This window comes from Schistocerca americana, chromosome 1, assembly GCF_021461395.2.
Source record: "Schistocerca americana isolate TAMUIC-IGC-003095 chromosome 1, iqSchAmer2.1, whole genome shotgun sequence".
Lineage (NCBI taxonomy): Eukaryota > Metazoa > Arthropoda > Insecta > Orthoptera > Acrididae > Schistocerca > Schistocerca americana.
Genome location: NC_060119.1, coordinates 959,239,750 through 959,259,363, shown reverse-complemented (window position 1 = coordinate 959,259,363; position 19,614 = coordinate 959,239,750). Strand labels below are relative to the sequence as shown.

Sequence of the window (19,614 nt, the reverse complement as noted above, 5' to 3'; positions counted from 1 at the left end):
CTTGGGAATAAGCTAATATTGTTAAGAATGAATGACAGTAAAGAATATACTTATTGAGAGGCCACTGTGAAAATTCTCAGACTCGTGAACTTACACCACTTACTGCCCGAGCCGCCCGTTTCTGAGCCAAAAATATCCTTTTAGAATGCGAAGAGTTACCCTAAAATATAATACCATACGATATACCGTTCGAATAGTAAAAATTGCAGCGTTAAGTCTTTGCACAATATCCTCAACGTGTGCTGTTCAATAAAAGAGCACAAGACACATTTTTATTAATACTTAATGACGGATCCTCCGAGTCGTTGATGATGTTTTTCAGTGAAAAATCTTCTCTTAAACCGCTGGCCTCATTTCAACAAAACTTGGCCGAAATATCGCTCGTTGTCTGCGTATCATCGCTGTGGAGGGTAACAAAATTAGGTTCCGGGGTGAAAAAGCAGTATAACCAACGACGCGCGAATACTTAAGTCATTCCGTATTTGTGAATGAGAGCGGTTAACGACTTGCAACAGATTTTATATATAATTTCAAACCTTTACAAAACTTGTTTCTCGTTGACTACCTCCAAAAAATGGCGAATGGATAAAAGTTTGCCGCTTACTACTGAACACCTAGAAATTTGAACTGTTCAGTTTCGCTAATCATATACCCATCTGTGAAATTAAAACGTCAATGAGTAAGACTGTCGACGGGATAGTTCGTGCACGTTTCCCGAATTGCGAAAGTATTACACCGAAATTACAAACTGACAGTCCATCATAGGCAATGTTTTGCAAACACTGTTGACGTGAAGAATATACTCAAATGATGTCATAAGTGTTCATGCTGTGATGCAAATTAGTAATAATAATTGTGTGTTTGGAGAATGTGGACAACGTTTGCACGCCCATTTCACTGAAAAACGCCATCAACGACTCGGAGGATCTGTCATTAAGTATTAATAAAATTATGTCTCTAACTCTTTTGTTGAACAAGTTTGGTGGTATTACCCATATTAAGACTTACTAATGAGCATATAACAAGCCCAATTCGGCTCCCGTTTAAGTGAATGATACTCTTTGTGAATTAGTTTCCTTTCAAGGATTCCTAGTGACTTTTAGTGACTCAATAAAAACATTATGACACGAACTGGACACGGCGGAAGAAACTACTAATCCGCAAGAGCGTATTTTGGGTTACTGTATTTTTTACGTTCAGCTAAATTTAAAGATGTGCATATAAATTCAGAAAGAGAGCTCCCTGTCTATAACACACAGCAGTATCTAGCGGTACACCTGGAACTAATTGCTAGTATAATCTAGTATATTCGAAAACACAAATAACGTGTATGGACTAATTGTTTCTAAACAGAGTGTTAGCACTTTTTTCTGACAACCGCTTCAACTTTCATGTTATTATAAGCTGATTTATTTTCCTTTAATCTTTCTTTCTTGCCTCTTCCAGTCAGTATCTGAGAACAAATACGTATACTTCTCTTTGAAAGCGTATCTTACACATCTACAACCTTTCGTGCGCCCACTGACGTGCATTAATGGGTTTTGAATGGATTTCAAAACCAACAAAGAAAAATTCAGTATGACGTAGATCAAATGAGTACAGGGTTTTCATGAACAGTGATTATCGCCCTTTTTTTTATCGAAGTCCACCATCTCTTCCCTCGCCACCTCCATTGACTTGGATGAAACACACCTATCTACGAGGGCGAGCTTATAAGTAATGCCTCAGAATCTTTCCAGTGAAAACTCTTAAACCTTTTTAAATAAAACCAACTTTATTAGCATTATACATATTTTTTCTCAACGTAATCACTCTAGCGACGAACACTTTTCTCCCAGACTTTTTTGATACCGCCATTGTAGGACGTTTGGCTACGGTGAAGGAGCCACAACGTCATCTCAGGTTGCGCCGCTTCATCATTATCAGAGTTAAGTCCCCGAAGGTGTACTTTAAGTTCTGCTAACAGATTAAAACCGGATCGGGTCAAGTAGGGGCTGTATGGAGAATGATCGATGACAGGTAAACTAAGGCGTCGGATTGTTACTACGGCCGGGAGAGCGGTGTGCTGACCACATGCCCCTCCATATCCGCATCCCGTCAGGCCTGTGGGCTGAGGATGACACGGCGGCCGGTCGGTACCGTTGGGCCTTCATCTCTTGTTCGGGTGGCGTTTAGTGCTTTTTTCTTTGGTTTAGTTTAGTCGGATTGTTACAGATGTCGCAGCGCTCGTGTGTAGCTTCCATGTGTGGACGAAGTCATCGAATTCGAAACTCTATTACAGTGCGCTGTTTCTGACGCACCGAAATAATCGTTACACATTGTCACGTTCCACGCTACAATTTGGAGCCTTCTAGTGGCAGAGCGCTGCAACCATGTAGACACGAAGAATAAAGGTGTAGAATGATAATCACGATTGTCTTATTTAAAAAGCCTGAAGAGTTTCCATATAAAAATTTCTGGGACAGTAGTTTTCAGCATGCCCTCACATATTGGCTAGGATGAGTATTGTGCTAAGAACGGTAATAGATTACCATGTAAGTAATCGATAGCCCTCTTCTTGATTTTCTATTCTATAACATGAAGAAAACATGTTATTGAAGTAAAGTGATCTTGCTGCAGTGAAATTTGATTTTGAACAAATTATACAGGCCTCAGTATTTTCACTAATTTCGGATTTAGAGACCTCGGTAAAATTCATACTCTGAATGGAGGAAAATATCTATAGCTTTTGTGTACTTTTTACATCGCCATATGACTTGCAGTGCCACATCTTTATAGACTTCAGGTGCTAGCTTTCCTGATAGTATATGGCCTACGACAACAAAAAATCAATCTGCGAAAGCGAAACTAGTATTTACCATTCTCTGAAAGAATTCGCAAAAAATGGCTCTGAGCACTATGGGACTTAACATCAGTGGTCATCAGTCCCTTAGAACTTAGAACTACTTAAACCTAACTAACCTAAGGACATCACACATCCATGCCCGAGGCAGGATTCGAACCTGCGACCGTAGCAGTCGCGCAGCTCCGGACTGAGCGCCTAGAACCGCGAGACCACCGCGGCCGGCAAAGAATTCGCACAACGCACCTCTGCAACAGCGTAATATCAAAAAAAAAAAAAAAAAAAACAGAACTGAGAGAGACATTCTGTCACGGGCATAAAGTAATTTACATTCGCTACTCAATTCGTTCAGCATTTACACGACATGCCTTAACGTAGACCCATTTCAGGCATACATTGGGCAGCTTCAGAGACTACAGGTTTTCGAAGATGTACGCTACCAGTCACGATTACAAGAGTGTTCATGAACATAGGCAGAATAAATTAAAAATTTAGAACCGACAAACGTTCTTTACATCTTCTGTCAAACGAATAACGAATTATGTCCCCATAATAACGAATTACAAGTGACTTCTAAATACAAGAAAGGAGAGGAAGAGGGAGGATTTACTTAAAGCGCTTACGTCATAATGAAGTACACTTACCTACATTACATTTTGTCTAAGCATAACTAAACTGTAGTTCCTTGGTAAACAATCTTCTCTCGACACAAAGTGTAAGCCTCTTTCTCGTACAGTAAACCTGCTGCATTGTCGAAACATAAAACTGAAGCCAGCACATTAATCAGACGAAAAAGTGTTTTTTGTACAGGAGCAGAATATTTTACACTGCTAAACTTTGCCTACCACAAGAATGGTTAATATTTAGCCTAGGCATGCGAAGGATACGTTCTTGTAACAATTGTCGCGACACTGGCTCTCTCCGTGCTGTCATTCATCGTTCAAAAGCAAAGTTCAAACGATTATAAGCTAGCAGTGACAAAAAGCACTACCTCCAGGAGCCCCGGAAGACCATCCACCTTTATTGTGCCCTTCCTTGACTAGTTAATACTGCCATCTACACATAATAAATGGTAAAATCGTTAGTAGACGGCAGGAACAACTGTATTACGAATTACAATTCATATTATTAATCACCGGGATTATGGATTAGAACGAATCGTGATGAATTGAAATAGTCATTTCGTTAGGCTCCATATACTTACGAAAACTAAAATAAAGAAGCGATCAAACTAAACGGCAAAAACCTATTTTCTGCTAGATGGAACGAGCATACATATATCGAGGTATCGTTTCAATTGGTTATTCAATTTCCTACAGTCAAATGAATAAGCAATAGAATGCTCCAAATGACCTACTCAACTTTAAATATTCATTTCTTCGTAAAGCATTTTCCTTGCTCTGTTTCAGAACGTGCCAATGTGTGATGAAGCAGTCCGTTTGAACAGCACATCATTCACTTGCAGCGTTGACAGCGTATTTCGTATTCCGTTCACTGCATCCAGTGACAAATGAAAGGCGAGCGTGAGGGAGCAAGTGTCAGCGCACTGTTACTTCTTCCACACACGTCGTCCACAGACCGGAGCTCAGAGTGGAACTAGCGCGGACAGCATGAAAAATGAATCATATGTGTAATCGAATTTGTGCAGAAGCATGGCGGTCTCGTGATTAATTATTACAAGCAATACCCACACACGTCACATCTGTCAGACAAGCGCATTCAAGCGAGAATTATTTGAGTAAAATTTGTACTATAAATGGCTGAAATAACGAACGACGCATTGAAATTAATGTCGCAGTATTACTACGCATATTTCGCTCGCTGTGCTAATAAATACGAAATTTTAATAGCTCTACTGACGTAACTAGATTAGTATGAGGGCCCCGAAATGCGTATTGCATCGAAGGAAGTTCGCTGTATATCATTGTAAAAATACTCCCCTAATGCATAGCATACGCCGTTGATCAGCGGTGGTGTCGGTGCGGTTATTTGTTAGTGAATACTAACCACAGTATGAATCTGACTGTCGAATCAAGTGTCAATGTTGTTTGAAACGTCACAGCTTACGTCCATACATTTCCACAGCTCCGTTCTAAACTAGTACAGCGGAATACACGAGATTTCTTGAGAGGAAATGAGACCGATTTATTAGTCCCATTTATAGAAACGGCGTAAACATTTCCAACATAATATTACACTGTCATCGGGGTTATGATGTGAAGCAACATTGTATACACGAAGAACCTCTTAAAGTCTTTCATACGTTTTTTCTTCTTTTCACTTCGCTGAGGTTTACTTGAGTGTATTTTAACTGTGTCTCTGTAGTGTAGATCACCTCCAAAATGTAAACTATTATCTTCGATGCAGCACATATTTCTGTCAAGCTTTCGACTGGTGTGACATCACAATCCACTCAACTTCTTAGTAAGTGGTTCATCTCTGTAAGCCTCGCACTGTGATGTTTGTCCGCTTCCAGAAGTTTTCTCCTAACCTGTTCCACAGAGATACGTTGACTATTACTGAGTGTATTAGTGTCTACCTCACTAGCTTCAGCCTTCCTTCAGTAAGGACTCAGCCTGCGTATCTCCCACGTCCCACCAACTAATTCTTTTTCATCTCCACATTTAATTTTTAATGATCCTCTGCAACATTACAATGCAAATGCTTCCTGTATTTTATTCATTTACTTTGCCGCAGTTTCAGTTCCATATAGAGCAATACTGTCTGTCATTGGTGCTATACAAAAGAAACGTAGTACCTAAGAATATAATTTGCAGCATTTAACGAAATGAGTGGATGGGTCCGCGGCAAAAACATATTTTTTTATGTGTGTCTTCATGGATTTCCTTCGAGTGTGCAATAACCGTGAATAGTAATTATATTACTAGAGTCACGGCGCAATGCTACATTAAAAATTTTTAATTATTTGTTTTACATTTCATATAAACATATGTATTAACTCACATTATTATCACAAACTAATCATACATAAATCTACAGAGATGCCAGTGATCCTAAGGCTGACGAAACGAATTTCAAATAAGCGGAATATACGCTAAAGATTACTGACGACAAGAACAGGTTTCCTTAATATGTTTCATTTGGAGCACTTGTCTTCTTCGCATGTAATTACCGAAAGCAACTTACGTTTTAAGATAGAAAGAAAAAGGAACTCCCGGTGCAAATTTTGTATGGACTGAAATGAAGCATTATTCTAAATGGAAATTCCGTCTCTAGTGGCGGAAAGGAATTAAAGCACAATCTAATTTCTAAATTGTCGTGGAATAGGTGATATCTGACATATTAAACTGAAAGTGAAGAATTTAAGGTAGGCTCATGGACCAAAAGTTTCCAAACCGTCCAAATGTTTCCGTATTCTGACCTTTTAATTGGTATACTTTTTTTCTGTTTTAGAGACCGTACGGGTTCTGGTCCTGAATAATGTTAAAGTTGGTAATTAATCTCTACGGTTCAGTTAATCAGAGGCAGCAAAACTCACGTAAACCGGAACAAACACTGAATGAGACAATGCCGCACTATGATGGCTAATTTGCGCGCCGACTCGCAGAACTGTAATTTCATTTAAAACTAAAACAGGAAATAAACTGCGCGGAATACAGTCTCTCATTTCACGCTGCTTCGTTACGCGTATATTTAATGCGACTTTAGGAGCGAAAATTCAAAATGGTACACTGGAAACAGTATTGTATCCGGACGGTAGATGCTGAAAGGATGGACTTTCAGAGGAATATGGTTTGTAATGAATTTTTTCTTCAGACAGTGCACAATAGATCGAAAGTACAGTAACATATGTGCGACGATAAAAGTCTGACTATATAGTTATCTCTGTGTTGAAATCGGTTAACGCCACAAATACGAATGATTTAAAAATAAAATTACGTAAAACGATAATTAAAAATGTATATTAATAAGGCAACGATAAAAATGTCTTCGATGGCTAGCTGATCACGAGACTAGCTACTGTTTTTGAGTTTACCAAACGTTCGACACAGACTGTCAGTGTTGATCATTCTCGAATGTATGTCCATAGTTTATTTTCGACCCAAATCTTGCATAGCACTCTGTTCGCAACCAAACTACAGTAAAACTGTTACAGTACTATGTTGTGCCCAATGACGTGTTTCCTTTGCTTGGCTAAAGTCCGTCAGTATACAAACAGACTATGTGAGGAAATACATGTTTATGTATGTGCAAACTATTCTCATCATTCGTCACGGGGTATTGAAAACCCACCAGCGCTGAGTTCAAGTATACGGCTATTCAGCTTTTCCTGTTGTATATTCTCGTGGAAATGATTTTGAGTCTCATCACCTTTAAATAATTATTTGTTATAGACTTTATGTATAAAATTCTTTGTGTGTTGTAAAGATATCATAAATTTAAATGATAATTTTCCGTTACGTAGCATCAAGTCATTCAGATATGTAAATCGAGATCGCTCATTACATTGTTGTAGATGTACGCTAAATCTGCGAAGTAGCTTCACTGATTACTTTAAAATTACCCCTGAACTCTTCGGTCTTATTAATAGTTAGATAACTTCTTGGTCAACTAGAATTATTCGTCGTTGCAGTTATGCCGTCTGCATTATCCTTCACTGCCTGAGATAATCTTCTATGGGTAGTAAAGTGGAACCTGTAGCAGTTAAGTATTGCAAGAATATATGGCACCCCGACGACTCAAAATACATTCGGCTATAGTCTTCTATGAACCATAAACCTTAAAGGACAAGCTCACCACGTAGTCATTCAAAACTGTTACCATTTTCAGATCTCGTTTACTCCTCTTGTTATGACTGATATCTCTTTGTTACAAATCTATATTCCAAGAACTATATAGCTAGTGAAGAATGAATTCCTCATTTCACAAAAATTTTATAACAGTATCAACAATTTGTTGGTGGCATCGAAAGTGTTTCTTGAGAGTCGCGCTGTCTTTCACAGTTAGAAGACATTGCATGCTTATGGTTAATATTTGTATGTCTTGACCACTTGTATGTATAATAAACTAACTAGATATTGTTTCGCACAAAAAAATTCAAGTCGAATTTTCTATTAAATTTGAACCCGTTTTCTCCTGACGTCCTAATTATGTTTTTTCAATAAATTATGTCAAGTAATAAATTGAGAAAGACAACTGATTAATTCTTATTTCATCGTCTGTGCTTTAACTCACCCAGATCATGTTCTCGACACGTCTGTACAATTCTGCATCCACATACATAGGGTGCGTTGCAACAAGTACCTTGTATCACAATTAATCACACCCTTTCTTGTTCAACTCGGAAATGGAGCGAAGGGTAAACGACTGTCTCGGTACGCCTCTTTACGAGCCCTGTATTAACATATCTTCGCGATTCTTACGCAAAATGTACGGTGGCTGCCGTAAAATCTTTCTGCAGTCACCTGCAAATAGAGCTTCTCTAAATTTTGCCAGTAGAACATACCCTTCTCTTCCCATTTGAGTTCACCATGCATCTCCTTAACACTAGCGTGTTGCTCGAGCTGGCCGATAACAATCCTAACAGCAGGCGTCTGAATTGCTTCGATGTCTTTCTTTAATCCGACATGGTATTCATCCCAAACACTCGAGAAGTACTCAATAAAGGGTCGCATAGTGTTGTATATGCGGTCTCATTTCTAAATGAGCTACACTTTACTACAAATCTTCCCTACTACTGTCCTTATATACTCGTTTTATTTAGTATTGCTCTGCGGCGATACTCCTAAACACTTAAACGTCGTGACTGCGTGAAGAAACACACGACTAGTACCATCTTCGAACATTACGAGATTGTTTTTCAGACTCATCTGCACTAACCTACATTTTTATACATTTAGAACAAACTGACAAATCTAAATCCAGTCTAAGTTATCCTGCATCCTCCGACAGTCACTCTACGACAACAGTTACGCGTACAATACAGCGATGTCACTAAAGTGAGGCAGACTGCTGCTCACACTATCCGTTAGATCATTTACGTATGCAGAGAACAAGAGCAGTCCCATCAGACTTCTCTGGGGCACTACTGATGACACCCTTGTGTCCGATGAACACTCGCCGTCCAGGACAATGTTCTGGATTCTATTACTTAAGAAGCCAGTGTCACAAAGGAGCATAGTGATTAATGGGCAAATGCAGACGAGGTCAGAATTGCTCATTAATTGCTGTTTGTTCACTCACATTTCTGAAGATCACATGTACTGTCCTTTAATATAATTGAGAGTTAAAATAAGATAATTTTATAAAATTCTGTGTTGTAGCTTACCAACGATATCACGTTTATACGATGTCTGCAACAATAGCTGAACCGGAATGAATACCGGTAAAGTTCAACTAGACAAAAAGGTAAGTGTTGAAGGGCAAAAGTTCCCCGCAATAAAAACATTTCTTACATGCCCACGCTCTTGACAATGAGCGAAACTACCTTGTGTCCATTAGTAAAGTACTATTTTAAAATTAATAGCCTCGTTGAAGCGATGTCACATTTCTCGCTAACAATTAGTTCATGCCCACATCGTCCACATATGAACACTGGAAAACCTATTGTCGATTACAAGACAAGCACCAGAAAAATGGCAATATCTCGGAGAATTGTTGTATAGTTTTTCAGGCAAAACAGTAAGGAAGAGTATAATTCAGTATTCTGTTTTCGATTTCGACAGGTATAAGCTAGCTGTTTACGGAGATTCATGGTAGATAGCTCGGTGTAAATATTTTCACAGGCAAATTTAACAGATTTCCGTTAGCTCTGTAGGACTTAGTAAGTATGGCTCTGTGTTTGTGTTCTGCACTTCCACATCATTACATAAAATTTGAGATATCTCTCTCTCTCTCTCTCTCTCTCTCTCTCTCTCTCTCTCTCTCTCTCTCCGCATATAATTAGTTGGCTGCACAAATTTTTCAATAAAGTGGAAGTTGGAAACATATCTATACACTCTGCTTCACTTACTAGGTCCTAAATTCTACGAAACTAACAGAAATTTGTTACATTCGTCTTTAAAGGTGTTTGATATTTAATACGCATTAACAATCCATTACCAACCATCCTAATATACAACCAGGGCAAAAATATTATAGAGAAATAACGTACAGTACTTCGTAAATTGCCAAAATCAAGGTCTTTGTATGGCTGCCTTGTAATAGAGAGCTTAAATATACGGAAGTATTTCACGCACACTTGTTGCAACAAAAGTTTCAGAACGACGCACAAACACTGAGTGCGTTTTCCGTCGTGTGAAACAAAACTTCCGGGATGGATGGGCCACGGCGTGCCGCGGAAGCACTCACCGATCTCGTCCTCCAGAATATCTGACGGCGTCACGCAGACGAAGAGGAAGCAGAGCCAGGCGAGAGAGCAGCCGTGCGGCGACAGCATGTTCTCATGTCCCGCGGCTCCCGCCGGCAGAGACCACTGTGCACTGACGCCGTACGACTCGCTTCGCTTCGCTCACGCACTTCGCGCTTCGCCCCGTCCGCACTCGCGTGCAACCTCCACTTGCGCGCTTCTACCCTCGCGCTGGCTACCCGTGCGCCACACTGAACCGAACCGACGTCGAACGGCGCGCGCTGCTCGTGGAGCCCGACTTCGGCGGAGCTCGGACGTTTCCGCCACTTGTCGGTTGCCTTCTGTTGGCCACAGTCGCTCGGCGGATCCGCAGAGCCGCCTTATTGGCAATGCATGATTGTCAGACACAGTATCTGCTCTCACTGAACCGTGCGACTGCAAGCTGTCAGAAATTCAGATTTCGAGAACGGAGGAAGCATCTCTTCATTTGCAGTGTGAGAAAGATCCTGGTTTAGAGTAAGCAAGAAGTTTGATATAGTGAGATTGGAGCTTGCGATGTATTTTGAAAAATATTTAAGAGTTGGCGACAAGCGATCGAGACGTGTTCTAACTTTTGAAGGTTTTGTTCCATTGTGTGTAACTTTTGCTGTGTTTGTATCTGATTTTGTTCCATTAGTTGCATTAATTGCAATAAAAATGTATTAGTGTCTGGAATCTGTTGCTCTATGATATCCGGCAGTGCATTTGCACCGGCAACATTCACATTTTGACAAGCAGTGAATGTGTCTTGACTTATTTGAGAAAACGGTGAGGACCCAAAACCTGAATCTACAGTGTTTGCAAGATTGTGTCCTGTCATTTCGGATTCCTGAGGCGAGCTGTTGCCGACCGATCGATCGATAATGCTTCCCTGTTCACTAATTGTTTCACTGTCTACACCATTATTTGCCGCCCGCTCCATTTCCCCATGTACAATTGCCAAATTACTACGTTGAATGTCTGTTAATTCATTACACGATGATGCTGATAAGCTACAATCGTCGTCACTATCATTTCTCAATTTACTTTGGAGCCTAGTGTTACGTTTTTCACACGCCATAATTATCACGTATTTCACACGATAACGAGAAAAGCACAATTTGAAGAGCAAAAACAAGAAAACACATTAGCATAGCACTGAAAATAATATCTAGTTAATTGCAAGAGCAGCTGCGAAATATTTGGTGCAAATCTACATGCATGTCTACATGCATGCCACAACTGTTTTACTGTTCAACAATGAATGACTTCAACTACAAAGGAAGTTCTCTCTATAGTTACGCGCTATCAATAAACAATAGCTACACTAATTACACAAACTACAAGAAAAAATCAGAAGATTCCATTGAGGTATCCTGGGCAAAGGGTCGCCATATGAAACGTCCCCTTAGAAAAAATTATTAATTACTGTGCTGATAAACTTCTTACGTTATTTGATTTTCCAACAGCTGAGCAGAACTGAACGTACTCAGACATTTCTCTCTTTACTTATTCTGATCAACAGTAAACTGACACACAATATTTTTAGCGCAACGCAATCTGACTTTCAATAATCCCCACAAAAGAATGGCCCTGACTAACAATAAGATATACCTTTCATGAATCACTTGCCTCACAAAAATCTTCGTTACTCGAACTACTGCAATACAGCGAGCGCCAATACTGCCAGCTAAATAAAAGATTTTAACTACCGAAGGCACTAACTACTGATAGGCATAGTTAGCAAATGAAATATTTTGATATAGAACAAACAATGTATTTACCTTAATAATGTTCAAAAGTCATCATATATACACAGTTCATGACATCCTATATTACAAATTTACTCTTTCTGATGGACACACGTCCAGATCGTCCGCTCTCAAAATTCTGCCATCTCTCTCCCCACATCCACCACTGCTGGCGGCTCACCTCCAACTGCGCAACGCTACGCGCTGTTCACATCCAGCTGCCCAATACTACAATAGTGAATATTCCAACAATGCCAACCAGCCATGGACTGGACACAGCACAGCCAGTGATTTTCATACAGAGCGCTACGTGACGTTACCAACATAAAAACCTAACCAGCCTACTTACAGTGTGTCTGATGAGAGTTCTCCGAATCACTTTCGTAACAATATGCTGGTTGTGATGGTGACTCATGGTATCTTAAACCGGTAAACTTTAGATCATGCAGTGTGATCAAGACATTTGTGAAAAGTTTATATATTCTCTGTTCCAACGACAGTACTGCTCATATGAAATACCTATAAGAATGACATAAAGACAATAATCATCTTCATACTGCCAGGAGTAATATACGTACACTGTAGGAGAAAAAACGACATACTACGGACTAGTTACGCAAATTGTCACAAGTTGGCATTCATACAGGTATCGACGGAAAAGGCAAAACTGTATACTTTGGTAGCCGATGGATGGCTATATGACGCAGTTTCACCTCGCTGCTGACCAGGATAGTAAACAACAGACATGTCGATACCAGGGCATAAAGTCTCTCCGAATTTCGTTCCGTGTACTCAGTTGCATCGTAGGCAGGGCGATGAACAACATTCACGGATATCAACACCTGAGAGAGGGCGTGTGGTTGGGCACAAAGAATCCGGTTGGAGTAAGCGGTCGATCGCTCGACATTTCGTGACAACGAAGCCACTATTCGAGGATGCTGGCAGGAATAGGTAAACTACGGCCGAATACAACGTCAAGACGGAAGCGGTCGACCTAGAGAGACAACAGAACGTGAAGACCGAGTAGTCATCAGAGAGACACTCAGAGCCACGGATTCATCGCTACCGTCGATCCGACGTGCAAGCGGTGTTTCAGTGGGCACAAGGACCGTTAATAGGCACCTCACAGAAAGGGAGCTGAGCTCACGGCATTCCTTGCGCCGACTACCATCGTTCTCCGTACCCCAACAAGACAGTTTGCAGTGGTATCGCACACATTAGACCTGGAATATCACAGACTGGAGTAGAACTGTATTCAGTGATGAGTCCCACATAGAACTGAGCCCGATGAACAGCTAAGACGTGGCTGGAGACCGCCAGGACAGTGGTGGGATACCAACCCGCAATACTGCCCGACAGCCAGGAATGACAATTTGGAGTGCCATTTCATTTCATAGCAGCAACCATTTGGTTGTCATCCACGTCATCCTTACAGTACAGCTGTACTTTGACGATATTCTATGCCCCGTTTTGTTGCCCTTCGTGGCCAGCCATCCTTGGTTTACATTTCAGCAAGATAACGCCCACCCGGACACGGCGAGAGTTTCTACTACGTGTCTACGTGCTTGAGAAACCTTTCTTGCCCAGAAAGACGACCAGATATCTCTGGAGCTAAGAACATATGGACCATTATCGTCAGAAACATGTAACCATCTAACGAGACAGCTGAATTTGGTACGATGTCCGTCAGAAGGACATCCAGCAACGCAAGCCGAATAACTGCTTGCATCAGAGCCATAGGTGGACTTAAAATTTATTGACTTAATTTGTGCTGCTCTTTCTCTCGAATAAATCATCCACTTTTTTCTGAAATTGTTATCATTTGTTTGTCTGTACATGTGCATCATATCTACCATTTTCCAACCCATTCCGATAATTCCTTCGTGGTGCGTATTTACTTTTTTTTCCCTTGAACTGTGTTGTACACATATCCCTCATTGTTTCTTCATAGTGTAATTTACACTTTCATGCTGTTAGTGATGTAATAACTACTGTTTGAAACGTCAACGATATTCCATACAAGCAGATTCCAAGTGGTTTTGGTGTTAAGTAATTGCTACAATGGTCAGTAATCATTGTTTCGATAACAATGAATCTCGAACAAATAATACTATAATTGTTTAAACAACTGGCGGTAAAACAGGTCGGTGACATCTTCGACATTCGCCGATGTTTCGATGGGTATAGACTTCGCCATTTTCAAGGCACATATGCAACGCAAGAGCTCCCTCGGTATGCGGGGCCGACCAAAAACCATAATACGACAAACACAGAAAGACAACACATACCGTATTTAAACAACTGGCGCCACCACACATTCAAATACTTCCAACTTCAGAAATTATTAATAGTGAATTTAATTACCAACCTGTGAGTAAGCAGTTTTAACTCTGTTCCTTGGATAGAGTCGAGCAAGAATTAGTATTTTAGCAGAATCCTCCCTCTTTAATAATAGAGGCGGAGGGCTTTGCTTAAATTTTGCTTCGAATTTGTCTGCCAGGTCACCTCTTGGTCATTAATATTCTTTACGGTTACTTCACAGGTTCAATATTTATTATCCACTACCTGTCCGTTTATACTTCCACTTGCCCGTTCTCAGGGACCTGCTTAACTTGATGAAGAGAGAGAGAGAATGTGTCACATTTCTGGTTCGTGTCTTTCCAGCCCAGACACCACATTATCTGACAGCCAATCGTTTCACTTTACTTGCGTCTGCATGTACATCTATAGTTCAGAATCTACGTTATGGTAAATGGCAGAGGGTACTTTATGTACTACTAACACTTCGTCCCTTTTCTTGTTCCAGTCACGAACAGTGCGCAGGAGGAAAAACCGCAGATAAGCCTCCGTATGAACACGAATGTGTAATCCTTATGGTCTTTTCGCGGGATAAGCGTAAGAGAAAGCAATATATTGGTAGACATTTTTCAGAATGTACCGGGTGATCAAAAAGTCAGTATAAATTTGAAAACTTAACAAACCACGGAATAATGTAGATAGAGAGGTAAAAATTGACACACATGCTTGGAATGACATGGGGTTTTATTAGAACCAAAAAAAACACCCCATATTGCTAGACGCGTGAAAGATCTCTTGCGCGCTTCATTTGGTGATGATCGTGCGCTCAGCCGCCACTTTCGTCATGGTTGGCCTCCCAGGTCCCCAGACCTCAGTCCGTGCGGTTATTGGCTTTGGTGTTATCGTGATCGACCGATATCTCTAGGAATGCTGAAAGACAACATCCGACGCCAATGTCTCACCATAACTCCGGACATGCTTTACAGTGCTGTTCACAACATTATTCCTCGACTACAGCTATTGTTGAGGAATGATGGTGGACATACTGAGCATTTCCTGTAAAGAACATCATCTTCGCTTTGTCTTACTTTGTTATGCTAATTATTGCTATTCTGATCAGATGAAGCGCCATCTGTAGGACTTTTTTGAACGTTTGTGTTTTTTTGGGTCTAATAAAACCCCAAGTCATTCCAAGAATGTGTGTCAATTTGTAACTCTCTATCTACATTACTCCGTGACTTATTCAGTTTTCAAATTTTTATTGACTTTTTGATCACCCAGTATGTCAGTGAGATTTGAACAGGTTAGTTTCGTTGACTGATCTGGGGGATAGGACTAAACCCATCTGATTAGTGAAGTATGGGAAGGCAGTCAGCAGTCCCCTTTCAGAGGAACCATCCCAGCATCTGCCTGATGCCATTTAGAGAAATCACGGAAAACCTGTATCAGGATGGCCGGATACAAGATTGAACCGTCGTCCTCCCGAATGTGTGTCAAGTGTGCTAACTACTGTGCCACCTCCCTTCTGTGGTTCTTAACAGTAAACTGCATCATGAAGTACAACGCTTCTCTTGTAGTTTCATCCTGGGTGCGTTACGTACCCTCATATGGCGACAGGTGGGAAAACGTAATAACCCAAGAATATTGTCGTACATGATCGAAATGGTAGTCAAGGTGCTATGGTGTGGGCCGGCGTAATGTTTCACGGGCGACCTGATCTCCAAATATTTGAACCCTGTACATTCACCGATTAACGTCATCGTGACGCTTCATTCCTTCCCTCTATGTGTCTTTTCAGGGATGCTTTCTGCCCTGCCATCATGTTCATGCACAATTTGGGCCACATGGAATAGTACAACTGAAGGAGCACTTGAAACGAATTGTTATTCGGCAAATTGAACTAACGTGCTCGTTCTTCCCTCCTTAAATTTCATCTTGCACGTGTTGGATGATTTAGGGAGACGTATTGTAGCAGTCCCACTTGTTCCAACCCCTTAGGGAAATAGCGTACAGGGCTGGAAAGAATTCCAACGTGCACTCGGTTTGTCTGCCGGGGGCCTCATCCAAGATGGGGAGGCGGCCTTGCCTGCGGCTATCGAGCGTATAGGGTGCAGTTGACAAAAATATTGTGTCTAATGAGATTGAAGTAGAGTGTGATTGTGAAGTTATCTGGACACGTTTAACAGGGATAGGAGAAATAAAGTTAATTGTTGGATGTTATTATCGGCCACCAGGTTCCACCGTGACAGTTCTAGAATCATTCAAAGGGAGTCTACACTCTGTATCGCAGAAGTACCAGGATCATGCTATATTAGTCGGAGGCGACTTCAATCTACCTAGTATAGACTGGGAGGTCTGTGGATTCATTACAGGTGGTACACTCAGTCCGTCGTGTGAATTACTTTTGAACACATTATCCGAAAACTGTCGTGAGCAGCTAAATCGACAGCCAACACGTAATAGAAATATTTTGGATCTGGTAGCCACGAACAGACCAGATCTCATCGACGGTGTCAGTGTTGAGACAGGGATTAGTGATCGTGATGTTAAAAAGTCAGTCAAGAAGGCTAGGAGAGTACTCTTACTAGAAAGAGCAGATAAGCAGTTGTTAGCATCCCACGTGGTAAATGAATCGACTTCATTTACTTCCAGTACGAAGGACGTGGAAGAATTATGGGCAAATTTTAAACACATTGTAAATCACGCATTGGACAAGTATGTGCCGAAAAAGTGGGTTACGGACGGAAAAGACCCACCGTGGTTTAACAGCGCAATTCGCAGAATGCCCCGGAAGCAAAGACAGTTGCACTCGCGGTACAAGAAAGATCGGGAGAATGAGGACAGGCAAAAGTTAGTAGAGATTCGTGCTGCTGTAAAAAGAGCGATGCGCGAAACATACAACCACTACCACCGCCATACCTTAGCAAAAGAAAAACCCAAGGAAATTCTGGTCTTATGTAAAATCGGTAAGCGGGTCGAAGGCTTCCATCCAGTCACTCACTGATCAGTCTGGCGAGGCAACGGAAGACAGCAAAACGAAAGCTGAAATTTTAAATTTATCATTTGAGAAATCTTTCACGCAGGAGGATTGTACAAACATACCGCTGTTCGAGTCTCGTGCAGATTCCCGTATGGAGGACGTAATGATAGACATCCCTGGGGTTGTGAAGCAGCTGAATGGGCTGAAAATAAATAAATCGCCGGGTTATACAGAGAGTATTCTACTGCATTGGCTCCTTACTTAGCTTGCATTTATCGCGAATCTCTTGCCCAACGTAAAATCCCGAGCGACTGGAAAAAAAGGACAGGTGACGCCTGTATATAAGAAGAGTAGAAGGACGGATCCTTAAAATTACAGACCAATATCCTTAACATCGGTTTGTTGCAGGATTCTCGAACATATTCTCCGTTCGAATATAATGAATTTCCTTGAGACAGAGAAGTTGCTGTCCATGCATCAGCACGGCTTTAGAAAGCATCGCTCCTGCGAAACGCAACTCGCCCTTTTTTCACATGATATCTTGCGAACCATGGATGAAGGGTATCAGACGGATGCCATATTCCTAGATTTGCGGAAAGCGTTTGACTCGGTGCCCCACTGCAGACTCCTAAGATACGAGCATATGGGATTGGTTCCCAAATGTGTGAGTGGCTCGAAGACTTAATAAGTAATAGAACCCAGTACGTTTTCCTCGATGGTGAGTGTTCATCGGAGGTGGGGGTATCATCTGGAGTGTCCCAGGGAAATTTAGTAGGTCCGCTGTTGTTTTCTATTTACATAAATGATCTTTTGGATAGGGTGGATGGCAATGTGCGGCTGTTTGCTGATGATGCTGTGGTGTACGGGAAGGTGCCGTCGTTGAGTGACTGTAGGAAGATACAAGATGACTTGGACAGGATTTGTGATTGGTGTGAAGAATGGCAGCTAACTCTAAATATAGATAAATGTAAATTAATGCAGATGAATAGGAAAAAGAACCCCGTAATGTTTGAATACTCCATTAGTAGTGTAGCGCTTGACACAGTCACGTCGATTAAATATTTGGGCGTAACATTGCACAGCGATATGAAGTGGGACAAGCATGTAGTGGCAGTTGTGAGGAAGGCGGATAGTCTTCGATTCATTGGTAGAATTTTGGGAAAATGTGGTTCATCTGTAAAGGAGACCGCTTATAAAACACTATTACGACCATTTCTTGAGTACTGCTCGAGCGTTTGGGATCCCTATCAGGTCGGATTGAGGGAGGACGTAGAAGCAATTAAGAGGCGGGCTGCTAGATTTGTTACTGGTGGGTTTGATCATCACGCAAGTGTTACGGAAATGCTTCAGGAACTCGGGTGGGAGTCTCTAGAGGAAAGGAGGTGTTCTTTTCGTGAATCGCTACTGCGGAAATTTATAGAACCTGCAGTTTAGGCTGACTGCAGTACAATTTTACTGCCGCCAACTTACATTTCGCGGAAAGACCAGAAAGATAAGATAAGAGAGATTATGACTCGTACAGAGGCACATAGGCAGTCATTTTTCGATCGTTCTGTTTAGGAGTGGAACAGGGAGAGCAAATGCTAGTTGTGGTACGAGGTACCCTCCGCCACGCAACCCTATGGTGGATTGCGGAGTATGTATGTAGATGTAGATGTAGATATAGCATTTGTCAACCGCCCTGGTGTAGGAATCGAAAGCCGTACCAAAACTCCCTATCAACCTTGTGGATTGCATGGTAGTACGTTCCAGATAATGCATTTACGTCCGAGGTGATCACAGCTCCTTCTGTCCGCCTGCTTACTTCAGTGGTTACGTGCTTGCATCCCCTGCAGCGGACTCGGGTTCGATTGCCGGCCGGGTTGGAGATTTTCTCCGCTCGTAGACTGGGAGTTGTGTTGTCCGTATCATCATTTCATTCTCATCACCGGCACGTGAGTAGCCCAATGTGGTGTCGACTGAAATAAGACTCGCACTCGGCGGCCAACCTTCCCTGGATGGGGTCTCCCGGCTAGCAGTGCGATACGATTATTTCATTTTTTATAGCTCCTATTAAGAACTGTTCCCTCATTTTGTAGTGGCCGTAGTACCATCATGAACTTCCGTAACTTCAGTGTAATCATTCTCTTTTGCAGAAAAAACAATTTTATTCAGTCACCGTGAATTGTTTTCACTTATATTCTCTACTATGCTGCAGCAGGTCTTGCGGTAGAAGGTCCAGGTTTCATCGAGCTATGTTACTTGGCAGTCACACATCGTGCATAAGTTACTTCCACCATAAATTTTTGCATACCAGTATATTTGCGAATAATGACAGAACGGTATAACTTGCATTAACGTTCAGTGTCCTGTGACCTCCATAACAAATTAAAATCTTCTCAGGTTCGTGATCACCGGATGACAATGAACTAAACAG

General features: G+C 41.4%; 1 protein-coding gene across 1 annotated transcript in view; it reads right to left on the bottom strand.

Annotated features, from left to right (window-relative positions):
- LOC124595544 overlaps positions 1–10,352 on the bottom strand; it is a 699,724-nt gene extending 689,372 nt beyond the window's left edge. The window contains exon 1 of the mRNA XM_047134325.1: positions 10,154–10,352. Coding sequence (XP_046990281.1) covers positions 10,154–10,241 — 88 coding nt within the window. The 5' untranslated portion in view covers positions 10,242–10,352. The remainder of the gene's footprint in view (positions 1–10,153) is intronic.
- Positions 10,353–19,614: the final 9,262 nt, after the last annotated feature.